The 17,217-nt window shown below is 40.0% G+C and overlaps 2 protein-coding genes across 2 annotated transcripts; both read left to right on the forward strand.

Moving 5' to 3' along the window:
- Positions 1–6,153: 6,153 nt before the first annotated feature.
- LOC115758212 (serine-threonine kinase receptor-associated protein) lies at positions 6,154–7,397 on the forward strand. Its single transcript, XM_030698763.1, has one exon. The coding sequence runs from the start codon at positions 6,260–6,262 to the stop codon at positions 7,262–7,264; it is 1,005 nt and encodes a 334-aa protein (XP_030554623.1). The 5' UTR covers positions 6,154–6,259; the 3' UTR covers positions 7,265–7,397.
- A 5,198-nt stretch (positions 7,398–12,595) lies between these two features.
- Positions 12,596–17,208, forward strand: LOC115758248. The gene is made up of 3 exons (XM_030698803.1): positions 12,596–13,505; positions 13,591–14,036; positions 15,540–17,208. Exons 1-3 carry the CDS (start codon positions 13,345–13,347, stop codon positions 15,695–15,697), a joined length of 765 nt encoding a protein of 254 aa, XP_030554663.1. The 5' UTR covers positions 12,596–13,344; the 3' UTR covers positions 15,698–17,208.
- The last annotated feature ends 9 nt before the right edge of the window (positions 17,209–17,217 follow it).

Below are 17,217 nucleotides of genomic sequence, written 5' to 3' on the forward strand. Positions count from 1 at the left end.
GGGGTAAGTTGCGACAAGCCAAATGCCAAGTTATGTGACATGTGAAAAACAGCTGTACCGGAATTTAATAAACCAATTTGCGCTGGTCATAAACATCGTTGGAGGCATTCAAAATGAAAAATCTATACGATGTTTTCCAGCTATTTTTATAGCCCCGACCAAGCAGCTGCCCGGCGGCAAATACTTAGCTGGATTTAGTGCTCCATTATAAAATCATCATTAAAGAGGCCTGACAATTGATTGATATATGGCGCTTAGGTCTGGCAGGGAGTTCCGCTTACTTTCGAGGCGTATTCGGCGCCCAAATTGTGGGCTAGTTTGGCAAATGACTTCATTAGACGGCAACACGGCAAATTATAAAAATTTCTATCAACAGCTGCTGCTCACTTAAACGGAACTACCCTCAACTTAAAACTGGAAAAGCGAAAAAAGCCTAGACTAATTACAATTACAAAAGAAATGGAGAATGAAAGTTCTATAAAATTAAAAATAAAATGTCCAAAAAGTTGTCTACTTTCATCAAATACCTATTAAATCTATGATTGATGCGCTGAAATAAACTTTCTAGGATAGTAAATTCTTAACTTCTTCTTCTTGCTTAATATCAAAAAAAAAAGAAAAAGAATTCTGGGCTAACAGAAAAGTAACGTATAATAAATTTAAATAAAAGCTGTGCAAAATAGATATTCTTAATTACAAAAAGAAAACAAGAATGAAAGTTCTATAGAACTTTAAAAAAATGTACGAAAAAACATAGAAAACTCTATAAAAGTTTTTTATAAATTGTTCCTAAAAGGTGTCTGCTTTCATAAAAACATAAAATCTATGATTGATGCGCTGACAGCACAAAATCTGACAGAAATTCCATTGAAAAAAACTTAAATTTTATAAAGAATTTGAATAGTGAGTTCTTACAAGCAACGAACTACCCTCCACTTGACCAGCCGAAGCCAGGGAAACAAGACCTAGGCTAACAGAAAAGTATCATATGACAAATTTTAATTAAAGCTATGCTAAATACGCTAACCTTAATTACCAAAAGAAGAGGAAAATTCTAAGGAAGTTTTTTTTTTTTATAAATTTGTCCTAAAAGGTGTCTACTTACACAAAAACATAAAATCTATGATTGATGCGCTGACAGCACAAAAATCGTAGAGAAATGCCATCGAAAAAAACTTAAAGTTTTTAAAGGATTTTCATGGTAACGTCTCAAGTTTTTCCAACCACCTTTTGGGTTTTTCTTGCTGTGCGGCGTGAAAATTCGGAGCCGCATCTGCTCAAATGCCTGCACATAGTCTATGCAAATCAGTTTTAACCGTCATTCCATCATGCGGCATTCCATCAGTCTTGCAATTTGAGTAAGCGAATGACATAATTCCCGACACTGTGACGAACTTTGATTGATATGTGCGCGTCCGTTGAGATCAGTGAAAGTTTCTCTGGATGCGACAGCCATGGCGAATCCGGCGACTGGTTGCAATTCTCTTGCCGCCCTTTCTCTTCTCTTTCAAGTGTCAGAAATCTGTTTTTTGGGATTGATCACTTGAGAACATGATGTAGAGCGTGTTCTGCTTTCCTTTCCATCTTTTTTTTTTTTGCATAATTTAGTCGGGGCTTACATGAGTTTTACAAGGGATAATCGTTGGCTATGGGAAAAGTTTGGCTGACACCCTACTGACATTTTATGATGTGATTAGCCATAGGTTGAAAATATTTATAATTGAAAATACTATATAGGATATATGGAATGTTGCTGGCCTACACAAAGTTCAGCACAAGTTCGAAATTTCAGATTATATTAAAAAGGCTGGCAAATGAAATTTTAGAAAAATATTTTGTGCTTGTATAGACAGTGAAAACTCTCTTGAATGAACAGAGAGCGTCGGGTAATTTTTTACGCTCAAGAGGAGGACTAGAAGGAAATGGGTGTGACTTAATTTATAGGATTATCCGGAACATCCGTTAGGAAAGTTTCACTAAATAAGCTATTGAGCTGAGTGATATTTATTCTTCTGGAAAACGTGTCAATATTATGTTTCTAAAAGTATAAAACATATATAATCGTAATAAAGACAACTGTACACTTATATAGGCCATGTCTATCTATTGGTCTATCTGCTTTTCTTGTTAAAACCTTTATATGGAATCGTCAATGGGAGATTTGCTTATGTAATGGAATAAGAGAAAGAATAAAAAAATATAATATAAAATTAACTGTTCAATATTTTGGAAGGTAGAGGAAGCTCTTGGTACATATCTCCTACACAACCTTCTAACTGGGGCTAAGCTCCTTGTCTCGCTCAGCTCGTGCCGCATAAGAACCGCCTTGAACTGACCACAATCTTTTCTTCTACTCTCACTTACTAGCCACAAAGCCGCACACTCGACCAGTACAAAATTCGGTGACCCACAAGACGCAAAGATGAGGATTATGCAAAGGGAATGTCATTAGTCAATGGAAGATCAATGTAGGATCAACGCAGAATCAATGGACCCATATTTGAACTCTGACCAGAAACGCGTTAAGTGGACAAAATGCCAGCAGAAATGATGCCAATTTCTGTATGTTAGGGCCGAAAAAAAATGAAAAGAAAATACAAAAACCGCAAAATGTGTACACAGCGCACAATCCCCGAACAGGGAGAAAGGCAAGAAAGTTGATACCTGGCAGGGCACAGAGAAAACCCTCGATTGGAATATATTTTCGTAGCGCTTGGAGGTAAAACGTTTTGCAACTCGCGGCATTTACCCACCCCGACCCCCTTTGGACGACATAAACAATCTCATTGTGCGCACTCGAGCCAAATGATGTGTGAGATATCAATTGTCAAATTGACAATAGAAATTGACAGATCGGTATCTGTAACGTACCAATAGATGCCTGCCTTGCACCGTAATAAAATTAGAAGTTTATTGATTTGTCTTGACACATTCGCACAGCAAAAATTTCTAGAGACTGGGAATCAGATTGATTTAGACTGTCCTCCCTGAAAGGTAGCATATTATCAATGGGTGTGGCTCCGACTGCTGCTCCTATTGCCACTCCTGCTGCTCCTGCTGCTGCTGTCTTACCCCTTGCTGATTTCTCGTTGTTCTATAAAAATTATATGCAATTACATACGAAACAGTACAGAATTTTATATATATGAGTATGTATATATTCTGTCGCTGAGTTGTCATAAAGTGTGCAACTTTATGAGGTACTGTAAATATTTTGATGGCAAGCGCTAAAATTTTCGTTGGACTTCCGCTGACGATAGCCAATTTTTTCAGTTGTTTCAGTTTCCACACCCAGGCCCATATACCCAACGTGATGATGTTGATGTTAAGGTTCTTTCTGCCGTTCGCGTTGCTTCATTTCCGGACTGCCTGACGGACTGACAAATGAAGCAGCGCTTCCGCTTCAAGTGTCCCCGAGCACTTTTGGACTACGCCCCGTTTTAACTTACTTTCGATTTCAACGAAAGCAACAAACAGGAAAAACTGATAGAAGACAACTATCATTAATAGCATGACTTGCGCTATTTCAAGTAGAGTTCGTGTAGAGTTTTAAAGTTGTACTAATTATTATTAATGTGTCCATTAATGACTCTACCCAACGGCTGTCGATGATGCCTCGCTCTCGGGCACTGTTTGGGTCTGTTTTGAGGCATTGTCCGTTGGCTACAGATGCGAAAAGCGAAAGTTGCAACAGTGGGTCACAAGCTACAAGGGTGTGGGAAATTATGAGGTTGCTTGAATTTGAGATATCAAATAATAGAAAATGCATAATTGATGTTATTCTTGTTCATCTTCGACTAAGATAAGACTATAAGCATGTTTTGACTCCTTCCTTTTATATTTTATATTCCAATTGATATTTTACCATGAATCTGATCCCAAACCCAATCGGGAGCTACATAAACAGCCCAAACGTCACCCGCACTGAATTAGAATTTTCCTAATATTGTTTCCTCAGAGCATGAGCCCGATTCAAAGTTCGCGCTCACACTTTTCCATGGTTCAAACCTTGAACCGAGTTATTTGATTTTATTTATGCTTTTGCAGCCCAAATAACTGCGAGGAGCACATTAGAAGTAAAAATCTGTCATGTGCTGCTAACAAAAGATCTCCAAACGCGCGTATATCTGCGGGCCTCTTCCACACCTTCTGCTCTTGTTCCTGACACATAATCTCAACTGAGCCTGTCAGCTCTCGGCTCTCAGCTCCCAGCTCAGCATATCGAAAAGCCAAACCCAATCCTATTATGCAGTCCCCCACCACCCGCAAAAGTCGAAGTCGGAGTCCCACACTTGGCTGCATCTCTTCTAATTTAATAAAAAGCACACAGACTCAAGGATGCGCCTTTGAGCAGCTAACAGAGTTCCGTCGTATCAGTCATCGCTTGTTAATCCGAGTTAAACGTTTCGGCGGATATTATACGGCGCACATATATACGTGTATATATAACTTATATATATTTTCTTTTTTGGCCCGCAGCTGAATGCAAACTACGCGCAAACTTGGCTGGCAGCAGGAAGCCAAACGGTGCTGGCAGCAGGATATTAACAAGGTAAGCTAAAGGCGCCGCAAGCAGGACAGTAGCTGGTGCTAGGGTCTTGACTACAAAAGCGTAATGTTTATTAAATGCACTCAAGAAGATTCAATTCATATTTCAGAACGTTTTGCTTTCATTAGGCTGCCAACAAAGGCGGCAGACGTCGGGCGTTCTCTTCGCCCGCCGGAGGCGGCGACATGTGAGGAATTTGGGAAGCGCGTGCGCTGCCTTTAAGTGGTTTACGCCAAGAGGATTTCTCTGTGTGCTGGTGTGTGTGTATGTCAGGATGATGACACCTGTGCCACTCACACACACAAAGAAGACAATGCGCCTGACTTTCAGCTGATGTTACCTGCTTGTGAGCCCCGCTTCTTGGCCAATTGTCTGTGGCAACCGCAAGACTAACACAAAACACGCCCGCAAATTGACTCGATTTCGCTTTCACAGCTGAAAACCTCGCTTAGCCCTTTGTCATGTGAAAATATTTGAGGAAATTAAAACGGATTTCCCAAAAATTCCTGCCACACAATGTACTTAGCTAGAGTACAAGAGGAAGCAGCTATCCTAAATGCTAATTAGCTTGTCTTCTTCACAGTCGACTAACATGCATAGCATAAGTAGCTGCAGGTCCTGTACAAAGTTGCATTAACAAGGACCTTAAGAGAAATTCATGCAAGCAAGTTGTGGGAGCATGAAAATTCTGAATTATCTTAGGATTTGCTTAATAAGTTGTGAGATATTTTATATAAAGTGAGGCAAAGCTAAAGCAAGCCGACGTATAAATATCCTTCACGACTTTACAGATATGTGAGACGAAAAGTGAAGTTGGTAAATGCTAGTCCTGGTATCTTTGAAAACAACAAACTTTTCCACACAATTTTTGGTCCGATTCTACCTACAGAACTTTAATATATAATATGATGTATAAGATGTTAAGATATCGCTTATATGTTAGGAGCTTGGTAAAGCTCAAACAGGAGAAGTTTCCTGATTTTTTTTGAAAAACCAACAAGTTTACCTTGCAAACATCTTTATACATAGAAATAAATTTAATTTAATATTAAATATTATGAACCCAATATTATTGTAATATTTAGAATCAACTGAAACAGATTTATAAAGTTTTCTATTTCTGATCCGTAGATCTACTTTATCCAAAAGTCATCTAGGAAATCTGTATAGCACATAAACACTTATTTAAAATATGTAAAAAATTAATATATAATATTATTAATACGAAGTTTTAGAATATGTAGAATCAGCTGAATCAGATTTAAACAGATTTAGCATTTACTTAAATTTCGGTTCTGAAGAATATTCAGCTTCTTCCGGGAAACCTTTGGGAATGGTTTTTAGCACTTAAAACATTAATTATATATATAATATAATATATATACAAATTTTATATTGCTTTCAATTATTTGATTAATGTATGTATATGGAAAAGGGTTTTCCTGCTCTTAATTAATCGTATTTTAGAAATAGGAAATAATTGTATTTCATTAATTTCCGGAGAGCTACTCCAGTTTTCCGTAAAACATTAACTTTTAAGTTAGTTTTTCTTAATACAATAGCTAGCCATGTTTTAGCGATCATTTTAAGTTTTACAATTTTTTTCAACAAATAAATATCCGGACAAGTTTTCCACACGCGTTGAAAGCCGTACTAAATCGAGTTAATTAAAAAAATTAAACATTTTCTGAATTTTAGAAATAGCCTGAAATGACAATGTCAAACCTACAATTGCCCGTGGATTGTGTGGGCCACAAGGGAGATGTGGTCCAGCTGGCCTACAGCAAGGTCTGCAAATCGGGCTACTACTTGGCTTCGGCCAGCCAGGATGGGCAGGCGATGTTGCGTCATGGCGACACCGGTGACTGGGTGGGCACCTTTGAAAAGGACGGCGAGCCGATTCTCAGCGTGGACATCAACGGAGAGGCGACACGGCTGGCCACAGGCGGCGAGGATTGCACGGCGCGCATCTGGAATGCAGTCGACGGCAAGCAACTGACAAAGATTATGCTTAACTCACCCGTACGCTGTGTGGCGCTGGGCGCCAATTCGGAATATCTGGCCGTGGGCTGTTTGGATCGCAAGACTGGCCATCGCACCGACAAGGTGCTCTATCTGTACACACTCGAGCAGCCGGATATGCCTACCTTCTTTGAGGGACAGACGCGCGGCATGCGCGATGTGCTCTTCTGTCGTGATGACCGCGCGCTGCTCTCCTCCTCGCACGATCGCTCCATACGTCTCTGGGATCGACTGAGCGGTCGGCAGGCGCACTCCATAGCCCTGCCGCATCATGCCAAGTCGGTGGAGCTGTGCGCCGACGGACGCACCGTGACGATTGCCTATGGCCACAGTGTCGTCTTTCTCGATGTCGATCGCTTTGAGGTGCTGCAGCATCGCAAGCTGCCCGTCCGTCTGATCGGTGTATCACTGCATCCCGAGAAGAAGACGTACGTGTGCGCTGGTAGCAATCGTTGCATCTACAAGTGCGACTATGCCACGGGCGAAATCCTGGAGACGTTCAATGCCCACGAACGCCACATGCACTGCATCAAGTACAGTCCCGATGGCGAGGTTTATGCCTCATCGGCGGCCGATGGCGGGCTTCGCCTGTGGCAGCAAACGGTGGGCAAGAAATACGCATTGTGGGATACACGAAGCGATCAGAGCGAAGACAACGACGCACAGCCGGAATCCGGGGGCGATCAGAACTGACACAAGAAATACACAACAACACAAAAACCATCCTGAAAACTGGAACTCAACTGTAGTTGTACACGTGTTTTGCGTTCCTCTGCCTTTATTTTCATCAGTTTCTTCAGTTTGGTTTCAATAATAATAAAAAGAAAAATAATACAAAAAAAAAGGGTCACGCTCTGGTCCCTCTAATAAATTTGTCTGCGACTGCGCGGCGTTGTTGTGATTGACTGCCCCCAATCTATCTACCTGCCTGTGTCTACCCACAAGCCGGACTGTCTGAGCGTCTATAAGCCGCCACTCCTAACTACCTAGCATTCGATTGTATTCTCTACCCTGTAAATAATGCAGAAACAGGCCATTAGTATTTCAAATCTCTTAATGGTATTCTTGAACTCGGGAGACTACAAGGTCTATCAAATTTGTATCAATTAAGCTATATACGATGAAAAATAAGGTTTAGGCAACAATCCATTCAGGAAATATGATTTTTGACATACATGCGGTACAAATTCTTAGGATTTTAGTTTATCTGTATATCTTTACGAATAGATAATAATTAATCCGTTTCCGAAATATCATAAAAGAATTCATATAGCCGGAGGACTTTTACAGAAATCACTTTGATTTTTTGTATACGTGTGTTTTAGCTAACCAAAATTGTAAGCCAATCGCAAATAGAACACAAAAGTTACTTGAGACTCGGCATACATGATTTCTGAAAACTGGGTATCTTAGAGTCGAGCAGTCGCTTCAACGAGAGCCTCGCCCGATTCTTAATTTTTTCTTCATCGCCTGCTCTCAACCTGTTTTCGTTGCGCATTTAGAGTTGAGTAAAAGGTTTCCTGAAAGGATTTTGGGAAACCCAAGACGTCTTCTCAATGCTCCAACGTGTGTTTTTTATGCCGTTTCTCACCAAAAATCAGAGTCATAAATGCATTTTATTATTATTTATACAGTCGTGGCAGTCGAGAAAACGTTGCCCCTGGGGCATTGAAATCGTTTTATTATGCATCCAAAGAAGTACAGAGTTTTTCTGTTGTTGTTTTTGTCTTTCACGTTGGGGTAGGTGCATGGCGAGAGTCTGTCCTCAGCTAATGCAGCTGATAGACTAGGCAAACAGACAGGCCAAAGATACAAAGATACACAGGAGCATAGATACAGATACAGTCTGAAGTTTTGGGGCAAACACCAAAATGCTGACCTATGTTACCTTTTAAGATTTTGTCGCTTGACTTTGTTTGTTTGTTTTTGCTGCAAATGCATTTCCATAAATATTTATAATTTTATTTTCTCTCTTTTTTTTTGCTGGGGAGAGCGCTGATAAAACTAGTTTTCCATGCACCCCCTGTTGCTGCTGCTGCTGCTGCTGCTCCTGCTGCAATCATGCTGCGTTTTTTCCACGCGTTTACCAAGAAAACACGCCAGCAAGTAGGACGTTCCCAGTCCGATAACCTCGCCCTTTCTCTCTCTCTCTCTCGCTCGCTCTGTGTGTGTTTATCTAGTAGGTTGTTCCAATAAAGTGAAATGAGTTGTCATTTCGGCCTGGCCCTGAAACCTGGTTATCTCGCTGGCACAAGTGTGCGGCCCTTGATTGATGATGATTGTCCTTGCATTCTGGCAAGTAGCACAGTAGCCAAAAGGATTTTCTCTGTAACGGTAGCCAGTTTAAATATTTGCATACACATATTTAGCCTTTTTATTTTCGTATTTGCATTGCATTTGAAAACCCATCAATATGGCTCATCTAACCATTTATTAAAGCTGATCTTAACTGTCAAACAAAACTCTGGCACTGACCGCAGCAATTTGTCCGAAGGTGAAAAACCCCAAGATAAGCCACAAGTCATTTGTAAATGTCCTGAGACTGTGAATAGTTTTTCATATTAATGATTGGTCATTCACCGAGGGTTCAGCAACTAGAAATCTCAGCGATCATACGAACGAGATTCCGAGTTGAAGGAAATCACACAATTCTAACAAAAAGAAGAAGAACTTGATATGCAGGGAAGCATGCTGGGACTAAGATAAATGTATGTAGATCTTAGAGGATTGATCTTATGGTAAGGTTTAAATCAAATCATGAACGAAATTCATAAATCATATAGAAATCTATCAAACAACTCAAGTAGAACACACAATTTGGAAATTATGGAGAGGAAGATATGCAAGAAACGTGCTGAGACCTAGATAAATGTAGCTCTGAGGGGTTTGATTAGTTAGAGGATTACATATTTGCAGATTATACTAGTCTGAGAGACAAGGAAAAATAAAATAGCTTAAAATAATCTATTGAAGAATAACTCTTAAACGAAATTTGTCAATTATATACATATCTATCAAACTATTCAAGCAACATGCACAAGTTGGGAATTATAAAACTAATGCAGGAAATTATAAAACTATGTATGCAGCTGATTTAAAACTCTCTCGTTAATATCAACTTTCTATGGCTAAAACTAAAAACTAAATGAATCTAATGCACCGCAGCACATAATTGATCCGTTAATGGAAAATATGCCATTTTCTGTTTCCTTATGCAGAACTTGCCCTAAAAAGCACCTCAATTGCAGTTCACTTATGAATAAAAACAATTTTCCCATAGACTGTTAGACTTCATTACACCCCATCGGGAACACTTCCGCTGTATTATGCGAATAAGTTCGTGGCAAACCCTTGAAACGTGAAAAATATCCTTAACCATAGCGCACCTGCCCCCGAGTATCTCAGTTGAAATTGAGCTTGCGGTCACAGTTCGTGAGCTAAACAATTTTATGGCAATTTCCTTACGGAACAGAGCGCTATATATAGAGAAATATATCTTATGGCATTTTGGAACGTTACTTCGACAGTCACGCTGCCTGAACACTACGTTGGGCATGGAATACCTCCCGCTAGGCCGTCGTGGAACACGTGGCATATACTAAGTCAAGTTTTTAGTGGTATTCTATGTTGCCCCGTGGGCAGGGGGTGGGGTGTCTGTTGATTTTATGTTCCGCTCGGCGCGATAAGGCGTGCTGCATTTGAAATGAGTGTAACGTATATTTTATGCAGTGTCCGTTGAGGTTTTCCAATGAGATAATAATATTCCGACAATGGCGACCTTCAACTTGGGCATTGTTTGTGCCTCTTATCGAGGCATAGCGCAATAAAAGTCCGTCCTAAGCGCTTATCAGAGGGCATACTCTATAAGACTAAGAGTTATTGATTAAATCCAATTAATTATCGGATGTTCTGAACATAAGACTAAGTTTCTATTGCATTCTGTTAGTCAACCAGCATTAAGGGCCAATTTCTCTTTGTATAAACAAATGTGCATCTAATACCCGCACGTTCCAACGTTGGACAATCCTTTAATGGGCTGCCCTTATAAAGGATTATAAGCACCACTTGAAGTACACCCCATTGTTATGCTACCTCTTTTATATTTTCCTGCACAATTCGACGCCTTTTTTCCGTGTGTTTACACAGCAAAATGCAACCCATATATATTTTCACTACATCCTGTAAAGACATCGTCAACTTGAGGAAATTACTTAAAAGGATCACGAACTCTCGCCATCCATCGGCCCCCTTTACTACAGGATCTTGAGTTGTTTATGTTTCAGGCATGACTGCCGCAACTCAACGCCGGCAGAATTTTTCCAAATTTGTTAAAAAGTGTGTAAATTTACGTTCCTATATATTTCTTCTATTTTTTTTTTTTTTTTTTGTTCTCTTCAGTTTTTTTAGGAGGGTGTGTCCCATAAACAGAACTCTGCGGTGTGTCTGCTTATCACTTGGTAGGGATAGGGAGGCGAGTCAAGGCTCGATCTTGGCTGCCTAATCGATCGATAGATCGTTTCCTTGCTGCCTTTTTGGGGTGATTGCACTCGAGGCAGGGTTATTTAATTACAGTGAGTATTTCTTTTTTTTACGTTTGAAAAACCAAACGTTTGCTTTTTATTCGAGTTTTTGTGTGCAGTGCAAAGGTACAAAGCAAATGATGTCTTTAGTTCCGAAGCGGGTTGACTTTTTCTTTTTCTAATATTTTTCTCGCTTTTTGTGCACTTTAATTGCATTTGTGCAAACAATATAAATCGTTTTTTATTGCCCTGGCAATGTAATTTAATTTTTTACGATTTTGCACTTAAATAGCAAAGCTTGGGAAATTGTTGTATATTTTTTGAATCATGCTCTCCAAGTAACGGCTGCGTGTCGAACATAGCGGTAAATTATCTTTACACCCTATTCCGTATGTTCTAATGCACTTTTCAAAAAGTTGGCCCACATTTTCATTTGATGGCCCCAAGTTACAATAGGAAAGTGAAACTGTTGGAAACCGTCTGCGCTGCCGCCCTAAATCCAATTTGTCTGACTCTCAGACTCGGCAACAAAAATACAAAAACAAAAATCCAGTTTCAGGTTAAACAAACCGAAGCCAAAACATTTTTATCTACCCATCGCATTCAAACCAAAAGTACAGCTCCAACTCGCGCAGCAACAACAAGCAGAGACGCTTGGATATTTCCGCAAGCCGAATAGTGCATGTCCTTAAATATAGTTTTTCATATGAGCAATTCGATCATTTAACTTTCAGAGGTAATTAATATTTTGCTAGCTATTAAAGTGTTTAAGCAGTTGCTAGCGCGCTGTTGATTAAGTTTGGCTAAGTTCGAAGTGCGCTACATTATCTAAAATTTCTGTCCGCATGGGCAAATCTATATGCCTAGTTTTAAATAGAGCATTTGAGAACAACAAGGCGCTGCTTCGATCGTTTTGAATTCGAGGGTTGCTGTTGTGTCGTCACTGCAGTACGTCGTTGTATGGCAACGCTGCGGTGGTTGTTTGACGTTTGGTTTTGTGGTTGTTCTTACTCTCACTGCCTCTCAGTTGCTCTCCGACTTATTGAACGAAAAACTTGATTTGAGTGCAGTGTCGACTGTTTGTTCTTGTTTTCAACAGATCTAGCCAAAAATTGGCTATGTCAAGAACTTTAGCTATTTTGTGACAACCTTTGAATATTTCTCTATATATTAAAATTTCAAAACTAATATTATAATCTACAGCATATAAAAAGTTATAATTAGTCAGATTTTATAAAATTAATAGCTGTAAAATATATACGCGTCTTTGTTTAACATTTAACAGCCGTTTCCCTCTGTTTCTAGCCGTGCCCACTACAACACCGCACGCTTAGCTTGTCTTAGCCGTTTTTTCGTTATCGCATGGCAACCGAGCGCGTGCAGCACTGTCTGCGAGCGACACCAAGAGAGTAACTTGAGCGCTCTCTGAGCGCAAAGATATCCGCGTATAAATATCATTTTTACCCGTTTGCTTACGTTCAGTTTTGTTATTCTGCTCGTTGAGCTCAGTCGAAAAGTGCGTTCGCATTGCGCACTTCAAGGCAAACTAACAAAACATTCACTAAAAAACATAAATTAAAAAAACGCGACTTGTTAAATATATAAAAGATCTTACAACTTAAGTTGTAAAAGCAATAGTACACTGAACACGACGTGCAAACACACAAAACGAACGCGTCTTTCGCAATTGTCTCAATTTGTGAGTGCCCGACTCGTCAGTTTTTTGTGATTTGAGTGAGTTGGTTTTTTACGTGACCAATAAGAACAGCGATAAAGGCGTTTGCAAGTGCATAAAAACAATACACAACGAATTTGTTTATATCATATTTCTAAACAAATACACGTCAAATACAACAAATACGAATTTCACTTTTAAAGCGAGTGTATAAGAAAATACAAAAAGACTGCACCAACACAAGCGAACATTTACGCTCAGACACGCATACACAGGCGCAACTGAAACGAGATTTGGAGACTTGTGTCTCGTGTGTATGTGCATGTTTGTGTAAGCGTGTATTAGTGAGTTCGCCCCTCTTTAGCGCTGGGCAGCGACTACGTACAGGCGAGTGCAAAAAACCAACACTTTTTGGCGCCAAAACTTTGACAGTTCGCTTAGTCGTGCGATTCGCAAACAAGTGTCCAAAGTGTAGGCAGCAAAACTGCGTCGCATCGCAGTCCAAAACACAGGCAACAAAAATAGAAACGAAACAAACAAATTTTAAATAAAACAACCAAACGAACAACAACAAAAACATGGTCAGTGCACGCATGCTCCATCCGGTGGTGCGCAGTGAATTCTGCAAGATGAGCTTCAGTCCCGCCGTCAGTCGCAATTCACCCTGCGGCCCTCAATTGGAACGCATTAAGCGAAATCTCTTCGGTGCAGCACAGACGCCGCTGGTGGAGACCAAACCGTGAGTAAAAATTCAATCATGATCAAATCATGTTAATTTAATGTAAAATTGTCAAAATATTAAAAAGTGTATTTCTCACCTGCAGCTCCTTTAGCGCAGAACTGGAACGCCATCAAGAGTTGGCCACAAAGAAATGGGGCTTTGATTTTCGTAGCGATCGCCCGCTGGCCACCAATGCCAGCTACATCTGGGAGCGCGTCAGCACACAGGAATCGGACTATGCGCCGCAAATGTACACACTCACCCGTGCCGCGCATGTGCGTCCCGATACCTATGACTCGGCCAGCGACATGGATGTGCTGCTCAATGAGCGCGCCGATCGCGAGAATTTGGCCAACTCTTCGCTGGACTCCAACACAGACACCGAGTATGACTCACAGGATGAGTCGCTGCCATATCGCTTCACCAGCAGCAGCGGCACCGGCAACGTGGTCGCCTCCACTTCGGCCGCCGCTTTGACCGCCTCCTCCTCGTCCTCCGCCAACAGCAATTCGCCCGCGCAGCAACGCAAGCGACAGCTCAAAATCACAGGTGAGTTGCGTGTTTCCCTTTTCTGTTTTCCTTCTGCCGTTCCCGTAGCGTGTTCTTTCCCAGCGTTATACCTGATTGCACAAAAACCATTTCGACCATTACAAAACTTATTTCCCATAACCCACAAATTTCGCTTTTTGTAACCGTTTAGTGGGCAACAATCCAACCCCAGCCTCAAGCTCTTTAAAGATACTTCTTAAAATAACCTAATATTCGTAATAGGAAAATTTTATATACACAAAATCCAGCCCAACATTTGGAAATATTTATTAATAAATTTGTAATTTGTTGATAATTTTTCTTTCAATATTTCCAATTCTTACTCATAAACTTTATATAAAGTTGTGGTTTAGTTCTTGATTCAGGAAGTTATTTATTAAAGCTATCATGCTACAAAAAGCTTAAATGTCAATTCAGCTCTCAGAAGAATTCCAGGCTCTACTCTGCTTTTCCGACAAAGTGGAATTGTGAAACTACATACCCCTACCCCATTAAAGCTAGCCTCCTATAGCATGCAGCCAGATTGATTCCCATGGGCGCAGCCTTTTCTTTAACTGCCGCGTGGGCGTTGTTTCTTGTTCTCGAAAAACCATAATAGCAGGCTCTACCAAATGCTGCTAGGCATATAATTAGTTTTGTTTTATGTGATTTAGTCAAGGGGTTACGTTATAGAGGGCCGATCGTTGCAGCTGTTTTTTTTTTCATCACTCAGCGCTCTCCCTCCCCTTGCCGCTGGCTTAGAGTCAATGCACGCAACATCCATCCCTGCGTCTCTGCGCCTGCGTCGCGGGGGTTGATTTCCAAATGCGATCATTGCATGCGGGTTGCTGTAAATGTTAACAGATGTGCATGGCTCTGCTTTTGGGCAGCCCTCCACGCCTTCGGTTGACCTCATTAGAGACAGCGACAAGAGGAGAGAGAGATGGAGCGATAGAGAGAGTGGAGAGAGGGGAGCCGGGAGCGCACAATGCGCCGCCATCAAAGCGCAGCACTTATCAACGGCCGCTGATTGCTTTTGTATAATACATTTTTTTCTCTTGCCACTTGGCATAGTTATTAGCATAATAATAAAAAACTGTAGAGAAGTGTCTGCGCTGGACAGCCCGCATGGGCCGTGGCGCAGCCTTGTTGGACTAGCTGTACTTTTGTGCAGCCAAGCCTAGAAACTTGCCCAGTTGGCAGGGCGTGTAATTTATGCAGCCTATGCAAGATCCATGCAGCGTTCACTACCTGAGCAGCAGGCAGCGTCTCTCGTTTTCATTCACTATTTGCTACCCCTGTGTGGCAGCAACCCCTGGCCAGCCAGCCACGTGCCACAATTCAAAATCAAAATGTGCAAAAACAGGCGGCGCCTGCTGTTATTATGCCCTTAGACAATTATATCAGTGACTGATGCTCAAACTGGGGGTAGCTCGAATGCCAGCTGACTTTAATCCGGACAGACAGAATTATTTGTATTTATTTAATTACTCACGTGCTTCCTGGTTCTTTCTCTTCTTGCAGAGTTCATGAAGGAGCGCAAGCGTCTGGCCCAAGCGCCCAAAAAAATCTCACCCGCCAAACGTATGCGCACCAGCTCCGGCAGCGGCAGCAGCAACGCCAGCTCCAGCTCGAGTACAGCTCTATTTGGTTGCCAGCTGAAGCGTACGCGTCACAATTAAACTCAGTCGGCTGCTGTGCGCCGCATCCCAGCGAGAGTAGTTGCAACCTACTCGCCACCAAAAAGAAAAACGAAAGCGAAAACTCAATTTGCAATTTGTATTTGTAATATTATTTTTAAATTTTTTATAACACTGCAAACAAAATACGTAATTTTTTGTACACATTTCGATGGCTAACATTTTAAGTAGCTTTCACATTACATTTTTTATACAAATTAAGTACTCATTTTTGTGCAGTGCAAGGGCGTAAGTTGCGAATATTAACTAATAGTCTAACTAGTTTAAATGCCAGTTACTACAACCAGTACTAGTACTAGAACAAAATAGCGACTAAGCATTTAAGTATCGAGCTATATGAAACTTTTTAGATTTCTCTAGTGAGAAATGCCATAAACTAAGTGATTAGTTCTTAACAACAACAACAAAACAAACACAAAAAAAAAACAACAACAACCACACGAAAAAACGTAAAATTAATTGTTTAAAGAAAAACAAAAACAAATTATCTAGAGACACCTTCAATGAAATCCACCTTTAACCATGAAATTTATAAGCTACTAACGAAATATTTGTAAATTCCAAATTGATAAATTTTACCAGCAACTCTGCGGTTGCTTGTAAAATTTACCATGCAAAACTTGATGTCGCTCTGCTTTACAAAAATTCTACATGTACACATTTATTTGTTTTTACACATATTTTTTTGTCGAAAAGCAGAGTAATATTGACTTTTTTCTCTCAAAACAGACCCTAAAACAAACAATTATTAGGCCTACAATTTTACAGTCAGGCTTATGCTTGTTTTTGTTTTTGCGGCTGTAACTAAAGTCCTTAATTCGACCAGTGTTATAACCCATAAATTAAGCCTAAAGCGTTTGCCAATTTGTGCGCTTTTGCAAATACATGTTACCATATGTTGACGTATTTGTAAAACCTCACAAATTGCCAATTTGTAAACTCTCAACTGTATAAAATTAATTTCCATCCGTTGCCAAATTGTTTGGCAAATGATGAAAGAGATTTTGCTTAACTATCATGTACAAATGCTATTATTGATAAACATTTATACATAAACTATTATATATTTAGGCAGAGCCTATATTATTAAATAACATTTTCACAGATCATCCTAATTCATAAGCTTAGCATAGAACAAAATCCAAAGTATTCACTTAATATTTATATTTAATTCATATTGTGTGTATAATCAAACTCATACTTCAATAAAAAGCAAAAAACTAGCAAACAAAATACAAAAAATAAAAACAAACAAAAAAACAAATCATAACAAACTACTCGTTAATGCTGTACCATCTAAAATGGGTACTCAATCGACACGAGTAGATCCATTCAGTTATATGTTGTTGTTTTCATTTGTAGACTTGTATTTGTTTATATCTATCATAACATTATAGTTTTGTAAGTCTATTAAGTTGACTTTTGTTTTCAATAAAATTTTGTTTTTCTTTTTGTAGTAGCCTAATTTCTAATACATATATTATTATAGCCGGGAACTGTTC

The sequence above is a fragment of the Drosophila novamexicana genome, unplaced genomic scaffold, assembly GCF_003285875.2.
Source record: "Drosophila novamexicana strain 15010-1031.04,08,12 unplaced genomic scaffold, DnovRS2.1 tig00000137-arrow-arrow-pilon, whole genome shotgun sequence".
Taxonomy (NCBI): domain Eukaryota; kingdom Metazoa; phylum Arthropoda; class Insecta; order Diptera; family Drosophilidae; genus Drosophila; species Drosophila novamexicana.

Excerpts from the sequence above, each read along its gene's own strand:
- LOC115758212 (XM_030698763.1), top strand. The coding sequence starts at position 6,260 with ATGACAATGTCAAACCTACAATTGCCCGTGGATTGTGTGGGCCACAAG.
- LOC115758248 (XM_030698803.1), top strand. The coding sequence starts at position 13,345 with ATGGTCAGTGCACGCATGCTCCATCCGGTGGTGCGCAGTGAATTCTGC. Across the intron at positions 13,506-13,590 it reads CCGCTGGTGGAGACCAAACC|CTCCTTTAGCGCAGAACTGG; the intron begins GTGAGTAAAAAT and ends TCTCACCTGCAG. Across the intron at positions 14,037-15,539 it reads GCGACAGCTCAAAATCACAG|AGTTCATGAAGGAGCGCAAG; the intron begins GTGAGTTGCGTG and ends CTCTTCTTGCAG.